The 19,759-nt window shown below is 40.3% G+C and overlaps 1 protein-coding gene across 2 annotated transcripts in view; it reads right to left on the bottom strand.

Moving 5' to 3' along the window:
* Positions 1-19,759, bottom strand: part of trpm3 (transient receptor potential cation channel, subfamily M, member 3) — a 165,778-nt gene that overhangs the window by 73,454 nt on the left and 72,565 nt on the right. For both annotated transcript variants that reach the window (XM_085367211.1, XM_085367212.1), the window contains exons 2-5: positions 7,441-7,520; positions 4,340-4,541; positions 1,900-2,113; positions 46-170 (exon numbers count right to left, since the gene is read on the bottom strand). In XM_085367211.1, the coding sequence (XP_085223337.1) occupies positions 46-170; positions 1,900-2,113; positions 4,340-4,541; positions 7,441-7,520 (621 nt within the window). The remainder of the gene's footprint in view (positions 1-45; positions 171-1,899; positions 2,114-4,339; positions 4,542-7,440; positions 7,521-19,759) is intronic.

Genomic DNA, 19,759 nt, shown 5'->3' with positions numbered 1-19,759 from the left:
TATCTATCTATCTATCTATCTATCTATCTATCTTCACAGACTTACATCTTTGCCAACAAGGTCCTCTTGATTTTCTACGATGCCCCATGGAGCAATACCAATGGTGCATATCTTTCCCCTTGACTTGGAGGCGTGGTCTTTCAGTGCATCACCCACGTGGCGAATCACACCTGTGTGTGGACATAGGCATGTGTGCATGAATATTCAGGGCTTTTAAGAGACGGACAGAGAGAAAGATGTTTTGTCACAATCAATACACAGCCAGTCAGATAATTACGTACACTGCTGAGATAGATAAAAAGAATCTGTTAAGCACACAAGACAACTGTGTGGAGCCAGTGTTAACAAACACAAACGCACACATACACACTTAAACACAGCCAGGTTGTAGCTCTCGGCTTGTAGTAGTTGTCCTCAGGGGAGCAGCAGTCAGACCTGGGGGCCATCTTATCTCATCTCTCCAGCTGACATTCATTCTTTTCTCCACCTCCACACACTGTCCCTCCAATCCAGCTATCCATTATTCAGGCCTCTCTTCCTCTTTTCTCCTCCTGCACCCATTTTGTCACTAAATCTTACTTTCTACTCCTTTCTGTATTCAAGTGCGCGCACTCTACGCCATCCAGCGTGTATCATTTCTTTTTGTCTGTTCTCATCTCTCCTATTTAAACATTATTCTGCTGCCTTTTTATCTTATTTTAAGTGTGCTAAATACAATCTAAGATACTTAAATAGCATCTCTTTTTGTGCCCTGGAAACAATACAAGGTAAAAATAACAGTTAACTTCCTTACTGAAGGCAAAGTGAAGCTGATAAGATAAGACACATTTTCCCCCATAGACAAAAGTACTATATGAATGTGTAATGTGCGCTTGTTCAGAGCGTTAGTGGAGCTCCAGTTTACTCGCTGAGGCCTCTTTCTATATACATGGCAACAGCATATTTATGAATAATTCATGTGCTTCCAGTCTGCCAGCTAACACTCTGGTTTCCTGTATTCATTCCAACCAATCTTGTTTCACCACTTACACTGTTGCACAGTCTTATTTCTTCAAGCTTTGAAACTTGGACTTTTTCACACTTTCACCCTTCCAACCTCAGCATTCAACATCCAGTCCTCTGAGCTCCTCACTTACTCTGCTCTGAGCCAAAATCATCCAAAACAAAAAACAAACAAAAAAAAACTCAGCACTAAGAATAGGAGACTTCCTTAGCCTTAGAAGACTGCTTCCTTAAAGCAGACATCTCTGTGATTTCTCTACAATGTAACTGATTCCTCTACACTGTAACACCAAAAGGTTCTGTATTAATTAGTTAGCACTCTATATTTTGCTTCTATTCTCTTGGGTCCATATGGACTATTACTAAGCTAGAACATTTTATTACTTTGTTCAAAAAGTAAGAATGCTTGACAAGTGTAAGATTTTGATCGTCCTTAATTTCAGGCCTTCTCTCATGCAACTAATACTGGAATAATAACTTTTGCACTGTCCACTTCCTGCTGTGACAAAACAAATTTCCCACGTGTGGGACTAATAAAGGTTATCTTATCTTATCTTATCTTATAACTCTTAATCTGAATGAGCCACCCTGTCATCAGGTTTAAGTCATTAAAAAGCAGTCTAGACTACTTGACATACTTTCACTGTGTGCTCACAGCCATTTTACAGTGATCCAGTGGCTGAACAGCTTCAGAGCCTAGACACACTTGACAAATGGTTATTTAATAGCTGATAACTTGTGATAAAGACTTGAACACACTCATCATACGCCAAATTGAAGTGCCCACTTAATTTTTATAAAAAGGAAGACGGCTGTGCAACGCTGTATGCAATCTCTCTGTTTTGCAAACATGAAAGTTTTTAAGTTTGTCTTCATAAGTCAAAACCCGTGGTTTACCTGTGTTGACTCCTCCAGTGAATATCCAGGCCCCTGTTGTCATGGCAGCCTTGATGAGCCCTTTGCCAAAGACCTGCTTGAGTTTGGGCTGCAATTCAAAGTTCTGCAGGCCCCCGTGGACTGAGATGAGCAGCTTGGGCAGTTCCAGCTGCCACTCCTTGGTCATCAGGTGGAGCAGCAGGTCAGGCTTGGTGTCATAAGACACTCGTACGTACTGCAAACAGCATGAAGCATGTCAGTGAAATAAAGCAATACATACAAATGTAGTAAAAAAGAGGTTATGTGTCTTAAAATGGTAAATGGCCTGTATTTATATAGCGCTTTACTAGTCCCTAAGGACCCCAAAGCGCTTTACACATCCAGTCATCCACCCATTCACACACACATTCACACACTGGTGATGGCAAGCTACATTGTAGCCACAGCCACCCTGGGGCGCACTGACGGAGGCGAATGAGGTAAAATACAACCTCAGATGAAAAGTAAAACATGACATATTGCACTGTGTTATTATTTCCATCCATCTATTCATCCTCTTCCGCTTATCTCATTCAGGATTACATGGGGTTCGAGCCTATCCGAGCCACCATAGGGCAGGGGGCAGGTTAAACCCTGAACTGGTCACCAGTCTATTGCAGGGCTAACACAGAGCAACAGACAATCATTCGCACTCACATTCACACCTATGACCAATTTAGAATCACCAAATATGCTAACCTAGGTTAACTGGCAGATTTATTGCTCTGCATAAATCAATATTTATATAGATAATTGTGCAATACTAGATACTGAAACAGCTACATCTCAGTCTCTACAGGCTTCACTTAGCATGTTAAATATTAAACTTCATGACAAGTAATAAGAAGATGAAACAAGTATGACTTATTTCGACAATTTCCCAGGAGAAAGCCTCTTCTGTATAAAAACAACATGGCAGTATAATTTCAGTTTTTGGCTTAGTTGTTAAATAAATACATTATAGTTCATCAGAGGTTGTATTTCGCTCATTTTAAAACCAGCTACAGTCAAGATAATTTTATTTTGTCTGGATATATAAAACCTTAGAATTGACATATGGTGTACTTTGTTTTTACCACAACTTTATGCATTACATTCAGGTATATGGTGTCTTGGGGATGAAGTATTTCACCGCTGTGACGACTTATGTGTATGATAACGTAAAAAGCATTGGTGTTTCATGTGTGTCTATGCGTATGGATTTCATTTCTCAAGTTAGAAGACGTATTGAGCAGATGTTTGCTATGATTGAAGAACCACATACATTATGGAGCATCTGTTTATCCCTCTAATGCACCCTCAGAAAGCCAACCTGACATGTGTCTGGATGAATAATTTAACACTGGGGAAAAAAATCAGACATAATTTGGGTTTAATCATCTGAATTCCCAGATTGCTGCAGTAAAGTGTGATATGACTTTCTTAGTGTAGTTATCATAGTTTGTGACTTTGCGAATAAAACGTCATCAGATCACATTAGGGACGGATCAATTAATCAGGCAAAATGCAGTCTGCTAACACTCATAACACTTAAGTCTTTTAAAGCAATAATTACACATATTTCCACAATAATTCCAGTAATTTGATTGATTCCTCAGTTATCTCCAGGTCTTCTGATTGGACACATTTGTCATTCTCCATAATGCATACAATGAGCCCTGATGAGTCCTCTTGTCAATGTCATTTTTTATTCAGCAACCCGCAACTATTCATCTATTTTCAGCTGTGTTACATCTGCCATTCAGGGAAAAAGTATTTCAGTTATCTAGGAATCAAACAGTTTCCTCCTCTGTACCTGCGTGTTGTCAAACAACATGTTTACTGAAGCTTTGAAGAATATCTTTAGATCACATTATGCACTTTCAGCTTTCATCACTTTCTGAATATTTTTGAAATCCTCTTCTTGAATTACTCAGTCTTTACTATCTCTATAATCAATTTATGTGGCCATTTTTCATAAAAAAGCATCTGCTCAACATCATTACTGTATTACTTTTATTTTCATATTTCCAGAAGAGAGCACTTCCATCAGAGGTTAGGTTCCTTTGTACTGTTTGGAGGTATATTTTAGGATATCTAAATCCTCTACTCTCTTCTTTCTTGTCTTAGGAGGTTAACTATGGCCTTTAAAATAGCTCAGTAAAGCATACAAATGCACTCTTAAAGCTACACAAAGTAGATTTCCTGCGCTGGTGCACTCAGATATGTGTCACCAAAGGTTCTCGAGTCTTAATGGAAACATGAGTTGCAACGGCTGAGGTCAGTGCTGCATGAAATAACAACAGAATAGTGACTCCTTTTATTTAGGTGCCCTAATGCTCAAAACAATCACGTTGACCAGTTCCATAAAGCTCAAGCTTTGTGTGGGCAGCATGCTGAAGGAGAAGTCTAATAAAATGCAACACAGTGTAAAGAGAGTCACCATGGCTTTGTTGGAGTGTCCTCCTCCCTGGAACTCAATGGTGCCGAAGGCATCAGTGGGGCTGAGCTGTGTGTGTTTGCTGATTGACCACTTCTCCGACAGGCTGTCATTCTTGGCCAAACGCTCTGCCTTATCATTCTGACTAGATGAGATGCCCGGTGGCAAGCCCACATGCTGACCTATTAGACGACCACAACAGCACCTGAACAAGAGGAGAAAGTAAGAGTGAGTGTAAGACCGGTATATTACACAGTCCTTTGCAGAGAATAATTGAAATCTTGAGAAGTGCAAGCCCCGAGCAGGAAGAAGAAAAAGGAGAGTAAGAGACAGATTGTGTGTGACTGAGAGCGTGGGGAGAAAAGAGCGTGAGAGCTGCCGTAGTATGTATCTAGCAATAAAAGGTGGGCATGGCTGAAGGGATAGCATGCCGTCCAACTTTCATCTCTTTACTAAGCTTGATTTATAGTCCTGCATAGAATAACAGAGGAGCAAATATTAAATTTTGTGCAAGTGGCTGTTTGCCATTATGTTTGAGCCTGCATTGCTCTGCCTCCATGGATGGAACTGAGGTGATCTTGTAGCTGATCCATACTGAACAACAGTTCTCTTGCTGAAACACGGGAAAAGCTTTAGTGGCAATTAAGTCTACACACAGATCGTCAAAAACTATCAAACCAAGAAAGAGGTGCGTGTCTACACTGATAGAATCTGTGCAATTGTACTAGCCTTGTAAGCAAGCCAAGTACAACTATAGCCTGCACCATGTTTACACAGCTTATTAAAATCAAAGGAAGCAATCCCACCTGTTGCATTTAGTTATATTTCTGGGAAGGTGTGAATCAGGCTAGGCTCTGTGGCTATGTTGCAGATGAGTGGAAGGATTTGTGGGCTTTTGCTAAATTTTCTCAGCTCCATCCCTTTCTGTTTTCTGTACCTGTCGCTGTTACTTCCTTTTCCCTCTCAGCAACTACAAGAGTTAGCAAAATGCTAGTTATGATGCTTGCGTACATTCTTATTCACAAGTGCTGAATGGCGCTTTTATATTCTGTGTTTAAATCTTACAGGATGAAGAGGGAGCCCAGGGAGGAACGGAGGCAGGAGACTGCGATTATCACTTCATGTTTCCATCATGTCTTACCAAAGGTACTTTGCCTTCCTCTTCCTCATGCATGAGCACAAGTGTCTCTAACTAAAAAGAATGAGCTGATTTGATCTTGAGGAACATCTTTTTTCCTTCGTCTTGCTTCTGGCTTTCACCCGTTTTCCTCTAGTAATGCAAAATTTCCGTACCAAACAAACTGTGGCATTTCCTGTGTGTGTGTGTGTGTGTGTGTGTGTGTGTGTGTGTGTGTGTGTGTGTGTGTGTGTGTGTGTGTGTGTGTGTGTGTGTGTGGCACCTGATAGTACATGCAGGAGAATTGAGAGAGTTTGTCTTCCAGCAAAAACAGGTTTTCTAATGATTTTGATAATCTCAAGGTGACAGTGAGATTGTAAAACAAAATGAAAAATGAATGTGGTGGTAATTGTGAATTTATCACACTGAGTCAAATTGTTCTAAAGTGCTGTTATCATTACAGTGCTGTTATAGCGTTGTATTATGTAAACAAAGCCCTCATAAATGTACTTTGAGATAGACTATGCCAGAATGATAAGGACTTCTTCCTAAATATTCTTTTACAACAATGTAGAATATGTTACTGTCTTCATGAATTGGTCTAGACCTTAATTTTACATTGTCTAGTCTCAATAGATGTCAGAATATTGCAGATGGCAGTCAGCTGAGTTCTGTTTCTTACCTCTATCAATTCAAGTGTGTAATCCTGTCTATGGTGTCCACTACAGGACAAACAACTCTGGCTGCTGTTCATCTGCAGTGAGTGTAGGCTGTAAGTCTGATGTTTACCTAAGTAACATGTCTATCTACTGTGGCTAATGTTGAATTTCAACAACGCTTTAAACTTTTTTGTCAGTAAGCATTGATGTTTTTGCTGCTGTTAGCCTCTGTTCTGTTAGCTGCTGTTAGCATCTGTTTGTTGCCGCAAGCCAGGGAAACAATAAATCTGACATTTTTGAGATGCTGGTCATGTTGTCTCTTTCCTTTGCTTTTTCACTTCTTTGGTGAAGGGGACTCCTTTTCAGAAGATAAAACATAGGTATGATCTTTCATAACTGGAGTCTGAGCGTGTTCCCTTCTTCTTTGATGTACTATACATGTGGCTAGTCTCTAGTCACATACATAAAGTGAGATTAGGCAGAACTGTGACTATAAATATAAAATTCTTTATAATAATAATAATAATGATTATCATTACCAGTGTTGCCAACTCCTCAGTAAGGAAAATTGCTATTGGTTGTCCTAAAAGTCGCTAGAAGTCACTAAATGACGCCATCGCCTAATTTGCATAATTGGTCATGCTAATCTAATTGTAACCTATGTTGTTGGAGAGAGAAATAACATCGTGGAAGAGACATAAAGTGAGTAAAAAACGTCCTAAATGCATTTAGAGTTTATTTAGAACTACAAATTAAATTTCTTTTAGCAATTATTGTTTTTTTTTAATGTCACAATTCCAACCCTGCTCCTTTACCCGGGCTTGGACCGGCAAAAGTGACCCGAAATAGGCGCTCTGGTGGAGTTACTTTGTGTGTGTGTGTTTATAAGTAGTTTTAAACCTTGTGATCCACAAACAGCATAAGAGTAAAAGAGTAAAAGAAGAACTGACTGCGTTACAGCACCCGCTGCTTGTTGAGAGTAAAAGCGATACGCGCTTTCACGTCTTTTTTTAGCGACTTTTTTTAGAAAAAAAGTCACTAAGGGGTCTGAAAACTCGCTAAGTTGGCAACACTGATCATTACTATTATTATTATCCGCAGAAAACAACTGTACCTTTAAATTCCCTATTTGTGTTTTAAAATGCATAATGTCAGTGTTTTGGTTCATTAATGCGAAGCTCTTGCCTGCAGTGTCATTAGAGTTACTCTACATGTTTTAAAAGGTCAACAGCAAAACAACAAACTCTACAATGATGCAAAGGATTGTAAAGATTAAAGATATAAAGATTTTTGGTTAACACTTTCTAATATCCCTTTTCTGTACTCACCTATGGGGGTCTTTGGCGCTCACTATGATATGAACACATTCTCTCTTGCTGAATGCTCTTTCTATCCACGATTTCTGTGCCTGCAACAAAAACAAGACAAAAGAAAAGACAAAAGAAGTCAGTGTCAAATAAAGGAGCTAAGGATTGAACATGGAGAAGTGACACACAGCAAAAACAGCCTTACATTAGTCCATCAAGAGCTCAGAGTCCTGCTTTGTTGCATGGCAAACAGAGCATACAAAATAGGACCTTGGAACAAATGCCTTAAAAATACTTAAAAAACATCTCAGCCTTGTTCAAGAACGGAAATCACAGCACAGTGGAATGACACACATATGCAGACGCAGCACACACACAAAGACACATGTAGTCCCTGACCCATTATTCAAACACTGACACTCGGATAGAGAAATGTTTTATGTTACTCAGTGGCTAGATCTCAAACCAGATGAGATGAAGAGCTTGGATGTCGAAAAGGGATGATAAATGCACTGAAGCGGTAAACTATGTCAGAGGTCTAGTCCTTAGACGTGCATATGTGTAGCCAGCACATTTGTTTGAAAAAGTGTGGGTAGATGTTTCTACGTCTGATTTGAAGCAGCCTGTGAAATGAGGCTTTTGTGAGACACATGTGCTCCGGGTCTGAGTGACAGAGTGTCTGACTGGAGTTAATTACCTCGCTAAAGACATGACAGACACACAGTGGAACCACATGTGCAGCACAGGAAGAGAAATTATTAAAGTGCTTTTTCTGGTCTTAGCGAACACTCAAATCACTTTACACTACAAGGCATAATTCTTGCTTTTTTAAAAAAAATATTAAGATCACATACACACAAACACATACACACATTGATGGATGTATCAAAGGTAGTTTTTTGGGTTCATCATGTTGTCCAAGGGCATTTCCACATGTACATTGAGGAGGAGCTGATGATCAAATCCCTGACCTTGTGATTAGCGTATGAGCCGCTCTGCCTCCTAATCTGCCACACATCTATATACAGTAGATATTTCCACACATCGAAGCATGATTAAATACTGACCCATAGCAACCTCAGAGTTGTGATAGCACTGAACAATTTCTGGCAGAGGTTACAGTGACCTGTAAATAATAATGTTGTATTTTCACAATATATAAAAAGTAAGATGGCTAACAGGTACCGTGAAATGTCACAAGGAGAAATAACTAAATCTTTTTTGACATTTTCTTTGAAAATCCCCCTCAGCACTATAAGGGAAAACACTGCTGTTTTCTGGTGGTATTTTCCTGTGTGTGTGTGTGTGTGTGTGTGTGTGTGTGTGTGTGTGTGTGTGTGTGTGTGTGTGTGTGTGTGTGTGTGTGTGTGTGTGTGTGTGTCTGCTTTCTATCATGTTGCTACTACAAGATGATTATCGGCATGTCAGCTTAAGTGTCCCTTCATTGATTCGTTACAAGCTAGATACATTTTAATGCCACGCCAAAAGAGATCAATGTCTTTGCTTTCCCTTTTATTGTAATTGTATTTTAACTTTGGAAGTAAAAGTTTCTAGGAAGAGACTACGGGAAGTTTTGTGAGACACCAGAGGTCCAGAACAGGACCGAATATCATTCAGCCAACCAGATGAGATACCCAAACTCACAGAGCAGAGGGAGCAGAACGGCCATGAAAACAAAAGAACAGAGCTTTTTTTTTTCTACTCTGGGAGAGCTGCCCCAGCTTTTCTCCCAGCCAGCAGAGCAAAGAGCTGCTTGTACAGGACTTTCCCCACAACAACACACGCCCCATCCGCCTGACTGGCCCTGTCACACCACGGTACGGCAAAACCCACCGCAACTGTCCACAATCAGGCCGGGCCTGCACACAGCCACACTTACCCTAACACCAGACTTCCCACGATTAACCATTACTCTGGGGGGCTGATGGGGCTGCTTTTTACAGATCACCCAGCCACGATGACTCAGCAGGCCACAACAACACCCCCAGCCCCATTCTTTCTCACATTCTAAACCTGTGTATTCATCCGCCAGCTTCCCTTGGCACAAAATAGATCGGTTACATGTTTTGTTTTGTTTTTAGAATTGTTAATATTGACTGAACTGATTGCAAAATCACCAGCAGCAACACAAAATTGGCTGCTGGTGAGTTTCTGGTTTTAGAAGTAATGACCAGAGTGGGTCTACCCAAGAGGATCCAATACAAAGATTGTCTTCCCCCTGGATCCCCCCTGTGCAGGTCTGAATTTCCTTCTTTCTTCACATACCAGATACACATTTGCTTGCATCTGATTTTCTTGCTCTTGCTCTTGCTCTTCTATTCTTTTGTGTTGCTTATGAGATTTGACATGGTGTGATGAGATGGCACATGGCCTGCACTCCATTGTGTAATTAAGATTTATCGCCAAGGAGCACTTGTACACACGCACACACAGACATGTCTAGCAAAATATTGGACTGATTCTTATGCGTGCATGTGTGTCTTGGGCCTGACATGCAGCAAGTGTGCAGCATTTGACAGTCTGTAAGGGTCCTTGACTCCATTACACTTCCACCACCTCCACCCTCTTCTCTCTGTCCTCTCATCCAGCTCCCTTACTATTGTGTCTCTTCTTTGTTATTGGCCCTGGCAGGGAGCTGAATTGAGAACCATATCCAATCAGCCACCTAATCTGTCCGCTCGCTCCCTTTTCTTTATCTTTTCCTCTTAACGCACACAAATGACTCAGCTCTTATTTGAGCATACAGGTGAGCTAGTGGACTGTATACAGAGAATGTTTTAACATTAAATATATCGCCATTGCTTTTCTTCCTAGACTGCTTTAAATCTTTATCTTCGACTCTTTGTGGACCTCTTCGGTGCCTCACAATGAATTTATTTATACTGCCAGTTCAGAGATGAAAGAAAGAAAGTGGAAAAGCTGATCTCTACTTTTGGTTTACTTTGATTTTACACGCATCAGAAAGGACATAACTCAAAAAGATATTGCATTTTGGAAAAAAAATAAATTCCAGTAGATGCTGATCAAATATATGATGCAATCAAGATGAGTTACAATCAGGCCACATTTTTGATTATAACGAAAGATTAAGGCTTCCTACCTTAAGTTGAAAGCCAAACAATTTAAGGTAGAAATAACAGCTTAATTACATAATTAATTGAGTTCTCGTTCGTATTGTTCCCACATTTAATTTAAAATTAGACAACTAGAGAATACCAAAGCAAAGATTTAAATAGGATATTGTGTAAGCTTTAATGTGCTCAGTTATCTTTGACACATGGCACCGTTTTCAGTTTTTCAGCCAGAATAGGATCTAAATAGAATCTCCACAAATAGAGTTTAAAAAAGAGAGAAGTTGATGTAAATAAACATCAAGTGCATCAATGATAAAAATAAAAAAATAAAGGTCAGGCTGCTATTTAGGGGTTTTTAAGAACAAGAGTGTGACGCACATGTGTCTGGATTTGTTAACTCACCTGTATTGTTTGATGTGCTTCACTGTTGTGGCCTTTCCTTCATAGTCAGAGTTGATGTTGGTGTTAGAGACATGATCCTGCCCAAAAAACTAGAAGCAACTAAAATAACTTGATCAGAGCACACCTGATCAGGCAACCTCTCTGTCCACGGGCAACTGATCTACTCAGGGACTGATATCATTGCTGGAATGTGTGTGCGTGTGTGTTAGTGTGTGTTTGCATGCAGGCGTGTGGATGTGTGGGCGGGTATTTCACTCGTGTTATGGGGACATGGCTCTGTTTTCACATTCATATGATTTTCTTTTCCTTTTTCACTCTGGATTTTTTTTTAAAATGTCTTTCAAAGACAATCAAATTTGAAAGTGTAAGTGTGTTTTAAGCATGTTTTTAATCGTAAAGAGTATGATTAGTAATATTTTTTATTTTGGCTTAGTCACTTGAGTGTGTGCAATAGTGTGTATCCACAGTCTCTGCTAAGTTAACAAACTGAGGACTGGAATAAAATAATTTTAAAACAATTCTATATGAGAAACCAGCTAGCTAGCTAGTTACAAGAAATACCACAAGTGTCTGACCTCTGTCAAATATTCAAAGTCTGTGTCCTTTCTCAGAAACAGTGAGCACATCCACTCCTCTTCAGTACCTCACCTGTTTAAGCTTCAAATTTAGGTTGGAGAAACGGTTTTTATGTGTATGTGTGCGTGTGTCCCTTAGCTACATTTCTGTCAGAGATCAAGACCTAGTGGAGTGTCTGAATGGCAGGCAAGCCTATTAGGTGGAGAAATATGACATTCGTCTAGGCTTGCTCACCATCCTTATTTTGTCCTCAGTGACAAACACCCAGACACACACAGAGTTGTACATGAGTTTTTCCCTTCCACCTGCAGTTTTCCTGGTGCTTTTTTGGAGTGCGAGGGCATTTTCCAACCTGTTTTCATAAAGCGGATTAAGAGAAGTGTAGATAATACACACCAGGTTTAATTACCTTGAGCGGCAGGGGAAACTGGGCACATAAGACTGTAATCTCAAGTAAATTAAGTTATCAATGCACAAGCAGGACAAAACACAGTTGGGAATGAGAATGTACTTTCCAAAAAATTGTTCATATTGCTTATTTTAAAGACAACAACAAAATGTGGATCTAAGCAAAATAATCAGAAACAAGGCTGTTCTGAAGTTTCACTGAGGTGTAGTCCCAACAATTTTACAACATTTACAACATTCAGAAGTTCAGCCTGATTAAAACATCTACTCTGGATCCCTGCATGTCGTTTTCCTTTGTATCTATTTTTACGTATCACACATTCCCCCACTCACCTATGGCCACGAGCTGTGTGTGGGTAGTGACCAAAGGAGTACGATTGCTGATACATGAACATCCTGTGAAGGGTAGCCGGGCTGTCACTTAGCAATAAGGTGAGCAGCTTGGTCATCTGAGAGGGACTCAGAGTAGAGCCACGAGTCCTCCACATGGAAAGGAGCCAGTTGAGATGGTTCACGCATCTGACTGGGCTTCCTCGTGGGCGCTTCCTAAATGAGATGTTTCAGGCATGACCTGGCAGGAGGAGGCCCTGGGGCAGATACAAGATGTACTGGAGAGATTATGTCTCTTGGCTGGTATTCCCCAGACAAACTGGAGGAAGTGGCCAGGTATCTCTGCTTAGACTGCTGCCCCTGCAAACTGGCAATGACAACTGGCCATGTACCTGAGCTTCTTGTACTGCATATAGAGCAATTTTGGTTACTAATGCTATTTGATATTTGGATGAGAGTATACAACTCAGTTAATTGCTATTATATATCCAGATATCGAGAGGCACATTTAATTAAACACTGAAAAAAAAAGATCTTCCTTTACAAAACTAATGCGTGATTTCAATTACATTTAATCCAATTCATTCTGATGCAGCACATCTATTGCAGGTTGGGTCCAATTAAACAAACCTGTCCTGCTGAAAGTTCTATTCTGCATTTCAGTGTCAAAACGTCTCCTTATCACAGTGCATAAATGGATTTTTCGTTGTTTTATATGTAGGCAACACTATTTTGATATATGTAATATTGTCTGCTGGAATAAATCTGGGGATTTTTCACATCTAACAAAGCAAAGTGAAAAACCTTTACGAGATACTTGTTGACAATAACATCACATTTGCCATTTTTTTCCTGTAAGATTTCATGCTTCTATGTGAAGAAATCAGAAAATCGATGCCTGCTGGTTTTGTTGACTGTAAATAGTGGTTCACACAGACATTTGAAGGTCCTGCCAAATAACGAGCCTCTAATGGACTAGACGGGTACCTTCCATTCAGATTCTCCATCTGATGAATGAAATGAGCAGCAGAGGTCATTTGGCTTGTCCCCTCAAATCCATTGAGCACACTGGGTGCGAGTGGGATGCTTTTACACACCGATGAAATTCAAATGAAAGCGTGTAGGATGCACAAGCTAATTAAGATATAAGCATATAGTAGCACTGAATTAGTTCAGAGATAAATCGATGTGAAGCACTATGGATGTGGCTGAGTGATCAGTGTGGCCTGGTTACGCCGATGATAAGGTAAAGCAAACAGTTTAGAGGGTCAGTATGCAGAAAGGAGTCTCTAGAGTTCTTGCATGCTCTGAACACAGAACAGTCAGATCTGAATTGACAGAGTATCACTGAGGTTGAAACAAATTCAAACAAAATCTAGTAATGTAGATTGATCATGCTGATCACCTAATAGCATATGTTAGATCCCGGTCTCCAGAGGTGGGAAGTAACGAAGTACAAATACTTACAAATACTGTACTTGACAATAATTTTCAGGTATCTATAATTTTTCTGAAACCTTTCTATTTTCACTCCCTACATTAAAAAAAGTCTGTTATTTCCACTCCTTACATTTACATCAATAGCATCATTAATAGCATTTATACTTAGGAGTTAAAGTGGACCGGAAGCAGTGCAGGTTTCCATAAGTTCAGAATCTAGCTAGCACTACAGAAGAGGAGAAAGAATTAAGGCAGTGTTTTTTAAAGAGTCAGGTAATTTCAAATTCAGCAATTTATCAACGTTCAAATGCATTGTTTGCATTTTGTGAAACGTCCTGCAAAACAAATTAAGCTATACTAGCTGTGGGTTATTCAAATGTTGCATGAATATACTGGAAGTTTTGTCCAGTAGATTTTCACTTTTACTTGAGTAAAAAAAGTTGCTTCAGTACTTTTTAACACAGGTATCTGTACTTCTCTGCCTCTCTCTGAGGTATCTTTAACCTATACAACAAGGATAAGCTGAAAACCACTATAACTAATCCCACAGGCACAGTGATCTCTGTAAGATCAAGAGTTATTTCACTGGTAAACAACACTTGACTGTAACTTAACAACAACCCAGCCCCCCCAAAACCAGTGCCAGCTCCCTGTACTTGTAATAAAGATGAGGTCAGTGCCTCCAAAGGCAGGTCTTGTCAAGGAGAGGAAGTGAAGTGAGGCAGCACTCACTAACCTGATGCAGATACCAGTTATATCTTCCGGTGTCTGCATCAGAGTAGCCAAGAGCTCAGGTAGCATGTACGCATGCATGGTTTCGGTCTGCCACACATTTACATACCAAGTGAGTTTTCCACGTGTTTCAGCATTTTCCAGCTAAAGAGAGATGCAAAAGATGAAAACTGAAAAATGGCAACAGAGTAACCGAGCTGAGTTACAGGAACGTCAGTAATAATTTGTGCATTCATGCATTCCCAGTGATTATTTTGACTTAGTTATTCATTAGTTCAGGTATGAGCAGCTACCATCAGCTGCCTCTATGTGTACTTTTAACTATACTAAAGTTAGAGAAAATAAACCACTGCACATGTACATCTCTGATCAACATCTCGTAGTCGCTTCCACTACCTTATGTAAAACACACAAGATAACCAAAGTGTTTTGTTTTTTTGCACTGGTGTGTCCTATAACAGAAAGGCCTGAATCCCAAAAAGACATTTCCAGATTTGTTCCACTGCTCTCCTTCCACTATTATAGAAAATTGCACAACACACAGGCAAATTCAGAGCAGCTCAAACCGAACTTTCTCTCTCTGTCGCCCGTCTGCTCACTGTGCACTGTAATAGTCCCAGTATGCAGGAATTTTGTGGGAAATATAGACACTACTCTGACTTCTCATAGTATCTGACGGAAAGTATAATTAGCTTGTGAATACAAGACAGAGGATATCCGCCCCTTCAGGCAATTGCCAACAGTTTCATCATGCTCCCTATGCTGTCCAGTTAGAACCATGAAACAAGTTTAAAACATATCTTAGGAAAACTCCAAACATTAATAAGCACCAAAGGTAAACACAGAACACTTGTTTAAATCCAATAATTCCTTAGGTGCCACTGGGAATTGTTTTAATTACACACAATGCATCCAAACTTGAGGTACTGTATAACAAGACTATCAGTGCTTTCTGGATTGCCTAACTGCACATATTGTATTTATTATCCACCTGACAAAAAAGGGCAAACAAAGCACTTTACTCTTTGAAATCTGGCTTGTTTTTCCTCTACACTGGCTGCTTTCAAAGAAATTATTCAAAAGCCTTAAAAATCTTACGTTAATGCTTATGCACATTTCAGCACTTTTAATTATAATAGCTCTCTTCAGTAGAAGGCGCTTTAAATTAGGCAAACTGCTGAATACACTGATTTCCAGCTCCAGTGTCGGTTTACATAATGTAAGTCGTTTATCTATAATCTTTCTGGGTAACTAATACCAGATCAGCCTCATCTGTCACTGATTTTTAAACTCAATGGCCTTGAGGAGACCTTCACTGAAATGAACTGGAATGGGATTTCTGTCATCCCGATGAAAGACTTACGACAGGTTACGATTTATGTAATGACCTGAATCAAATATATTGATTCTACTGCAGCTATGTGACGTCCTACAAGAGTGCAGACAGTAAAACTCTTACAGGAGCACATATTTTATTTATTTAAGTTTGTCCCAGGTCTGATTTATATAAAATTGAATAAAAATTCTAAATAACCCTCAAAAAATACATAAATAACCCTCCACAACATTTCATTTACTAATGGGTTTCTGTGATATTGGCCTAAGTGCACATTCCCACTGTGGTCCGTGTTCATGTGACATGAAGAAGTCATGTTGTGATTATTAAAAAGAGGGAATATCCACATCACTGAAATGGGTACAGCTAGACATACTGTAATTATAAGCTCAGTGGTATCTACCATATCTGATCTACAATAAATTACTGTCTTGGTGAGATGGCAGTGTTTAGTGCTGTAGCAATATGTGCTCCAAAAATCACCTGAATCGGACTCAAGGAGTGGGCCGTTTTCACAAAAAGAGAACATTATGTCACAACTATCCCTCACTATGGTCTGCATAAATGTTATAAAGCAATTTTTTTAAAGGATAAACTAGATATTTAAATTAATCACAGCGAACTGAACATGTGTACTTGTACACTTAAACAACAATAAGTCTGTAACATTAGTAATTATCACATTCGTTAGGAATATAATACATAGGAATAAAACTTGTCTGCTATATATTACATGCAATGACTTGTGTGCCTGTGCGTGTTGAATATGTGAAGGTAACAAGACAATGCTTGCTTGTTTTAGGTCCCGTCATTTTCAATCCATCTCCTGAGGCTAGAATAAGCAGTACTCTTTCCCACAGGCCTGTGCTAAGCCTAGTTGAGCATCTGGCCATGCGGGCTCTAATCAACACTGGCATGGTCATTCTGTCTGCGACAGAGGGGGGGGGGGACTAGGAGACAGGGGGCTGATTTCAGCATCAGAGTCGATGAGGAGGTAGGGAGCGGGGAAGATGGAAGCAGATGTAGGCGATGCGGGAGATATCGGGTGAGCGTGGGTGAGGCAGTGGTGGTTAAAGATAAAGGGTGTACAGTAAGACAGAAGAGAGAGAGAGAGGATGTGCTGTAAATTGAATTGTGTCAGGGAGCATGTGTGTGAGTTATGAGGGTCAAAATGTCGCATGAGACCCTCAGTGAATAAAGCCAAAGATTGGCGAGAGATTGTACAGGCAAGAGACAGCAATTTCGAGCACAGTTATCACAGCTGTGTGTATTTATGTTCATACTATATGAAAAAAGCTGGATTTTAGTCATGTTTGTAGCTTCTTGTTTTTTTTTTATTTAATTTGCAGATATTGGTTGGGGGAATTCAGGTTTAGATTTATGAAAAGTGCACTAATGCCTCCTCATGGCTGCTAAAATGAAGGTGAAAAATGAGCAAAAGAGAAGCGGGTGGAGGGAGGGGTAATAAACTGACAGACAGATGAAAGGAAACATGAATTCATCTGGTTTATGTGCATCCAGATGAGGGCAGAAAAGTGAGAATCTTCAGCCAGCAGAGACGCAGAGTGATGAGGGAGAGAGTGAAAGGCAACAAATCAGAGTGAATGACAAGCGCAGCAAGCAGCCGGTTAGATGCAGTCCGTCTAATGATGACTTGTCATTTTATTTAACTGGGGACTGACTGACATGCGTCAAGAGTGTAGGCTGAAGGAAACGATGGCAGCCCATAGAAGGAATGAAAGGAGGAAAGAGGAAAAAGACCAAGTTTGTACTTTTTCAGATGGGCTTTCATTCAGGTTTGATCTGTAGTTTTAGATTTCACTGATACCGTACCGCACTGGGTGTTGCAAATTTCTGTGTTCTGTTGGCATTTTTCAGATTTCTTAGCGGTTTTGTTTATAAAGGCAACTAACCAACTACTGAGTGATGCATTTGTCCCACCAACATCAATTGAAGGTAACACAGAGGATGTTAAGCAGATGCTAAGAGCAGTTAAGCAAATTATTTTCAATGTTTAACAAATGTTAATTTATATTTGCATATATTCACATACAATATCAATGTTATCTAAACGTATCTGTAATTTTATGGCAAGTTTACTTGCAGTCACTGTTTATCAGAACTTTGACATATAGCTGGTTAGAAAGTTAATGTCAACATGACTTTCTGTCAGTAGACTAAAGACTAAAAGGTAGTCATAGCTTCTGGGTCTGAAACATTGTGTTCATGTCTTAAAACTTTAATACCAGGAGCAAAATCAGGAACCATCTGAATTTTCTCTCTAACCCTAAATGGTCGACGAGTATTATTACTCATGATGTGAAGCAAACCTACATTCGTTCTAATGGCCAGCAGTGATTGCATAAATAAGTCAGATTGTATAAACATTGGATGAGTTCTTGCCCCAAGTGCAGGAGATTAAGTATCTCGGGATCTTGTTCACGAGTGATGGGAGAAGGGAGTCGGAGATTGACAGACAGATTGGTGCTGTGGCTGCAGTGATGCGGACGCTGCACCGATTCCATTGTGTTGAAGAGAGAGTTGAGTGCAAAAGCAAAGCTCTCGATTTACCGGTCAATCTTCATCCCCACCCTCACCGATGGTCATGAGCTGTAGGAGCTGTAAGAATAAGATTGCGGATACAAGCGGCGGAAATGGGTTTCCTCCGAAGGGTGGCTGGCTCTCAGAGTAGAACCGCTGCTCCTCCACATCGAAAGGAGCCAGTTGAGGAGGTTTGGTTATCTGATAAGGATGCCCCCTGGGTGAGGACACGTGGAGAGATTTATTTTGTAAAATATATTCTCTATTAAAGTCAAAAAGGAGGATGAAGTAGGGTATGGTTGTGGTAGACCCATGTTGTGATTAGCAACTTACTATTCACTAGCTGGGCCCACGTCCTCATTTTACGTTTGACAACGTTTTAGTAGGTAAAGGTAAACGCTTGGACATGAATTCAGCTGCGGTTTGGGGAAGGCCTCGAAGGGGACTGGCGATGGCTCCCGGGCCTGGCAGATCCCCGTGTACTAAACAGAAGTGAAGAAGTTAAAGAATTGAAAAGGGGAAGGAGGGTGGGGCACGTAAACGTGAATGACAGCTTGCAGAACTGGGAGAACCTATATAGATGAGGGCCGGAAGGAGAGTGTTTGGAGGCGTGTTCCCGCTCCTGAAATTCCGATACATAATCTTCAATTGTGTGAGAGTGGCCTACTCACAGAGTAGTCCAGTGGATGTCTAGATGTGGTCCCAACCAACATAGCAAAAATGAGGATATGATCAGTTTTTGATCCTCAGGTGGGACTTTTTCTAGCTATGCTAAAGTCCTAGGTTGATTGTGCTTACGCCTTTAGGCCCCCTTGAATCAGTTGCCTGAGAAGAAAAGGTTCGCAGAATCACTTTGGTATACACATTTTTGTAGTGCTTTTATGTCGTTTAGTTTAGTTGTCTTGTTTATGTTCTCTGTTCTATCACCTTTATTCTTTTATTGGTACTTATTATTATATTCAAGTTTCCGAATTTCACATCACCTCTTGCTTGTTACATCTGGTTCCAAAACACCAAGAAAGCAAAGATGGTGCGTCCATCTTTTATATGCTGTCTTTAAATCTGACTGTGGTGCTCTGAATAGTTGCTCCAGGGCCCTTTGAGCAAGACCTGTTTTAAATCACTGAAGAAATTTTGAGTTGTGGGTGACAATCAGATATCGTCACCCAGCGACTACACTAGTTCTCTTTCTCTGCACGTGCTTTATCTTATCTGTATCTCCGCCTGTCCAGCAATGCTGTACCCGTCATTGCTTTGTGGCTTTTGCTGTTGCACAAAGTGATATGTTGTTTACGACACCACTGGCAATATGAGCTGGGCACTCAACATGTCACCGCCATTATTATGAAGTGCCACATTCGAGACCAGAACATGAGCTGCAGCGCCTCGCCATGCCAAGTTATGTGCGTGTGTCTATGTGCGCACAGCAGACCAGCCAGTGTGCCGTAATGAAGTTTCAGGTGCTGAGGTGGTTCAGACCGTCAGCTGTGAAATTGCTTCT

The sequence above is a fragment of the Diplotaxodon limnothrissa genome, linkage group LG12 (genome assembly GCF_057381915.1).
Source record: "Diplotaxodon limnothrissa isolate DT_005_m linkage group LG12, D_limnothrissa_male_GT1.1, whole genome shotgun sequence".
Taxonomy (NCBI): domain Eukaryota; kingdom Metazoa; phylum Chordata; class Actinopteri; order Cichliformes; family Cichlidae; genus Diplotaxodon; species Diplotaxodon limnothrissa.
Note: the sequence above shows the minus strand (reverse complement) of the source record. Positions and strands in the feature narration are given on the sequence as shown.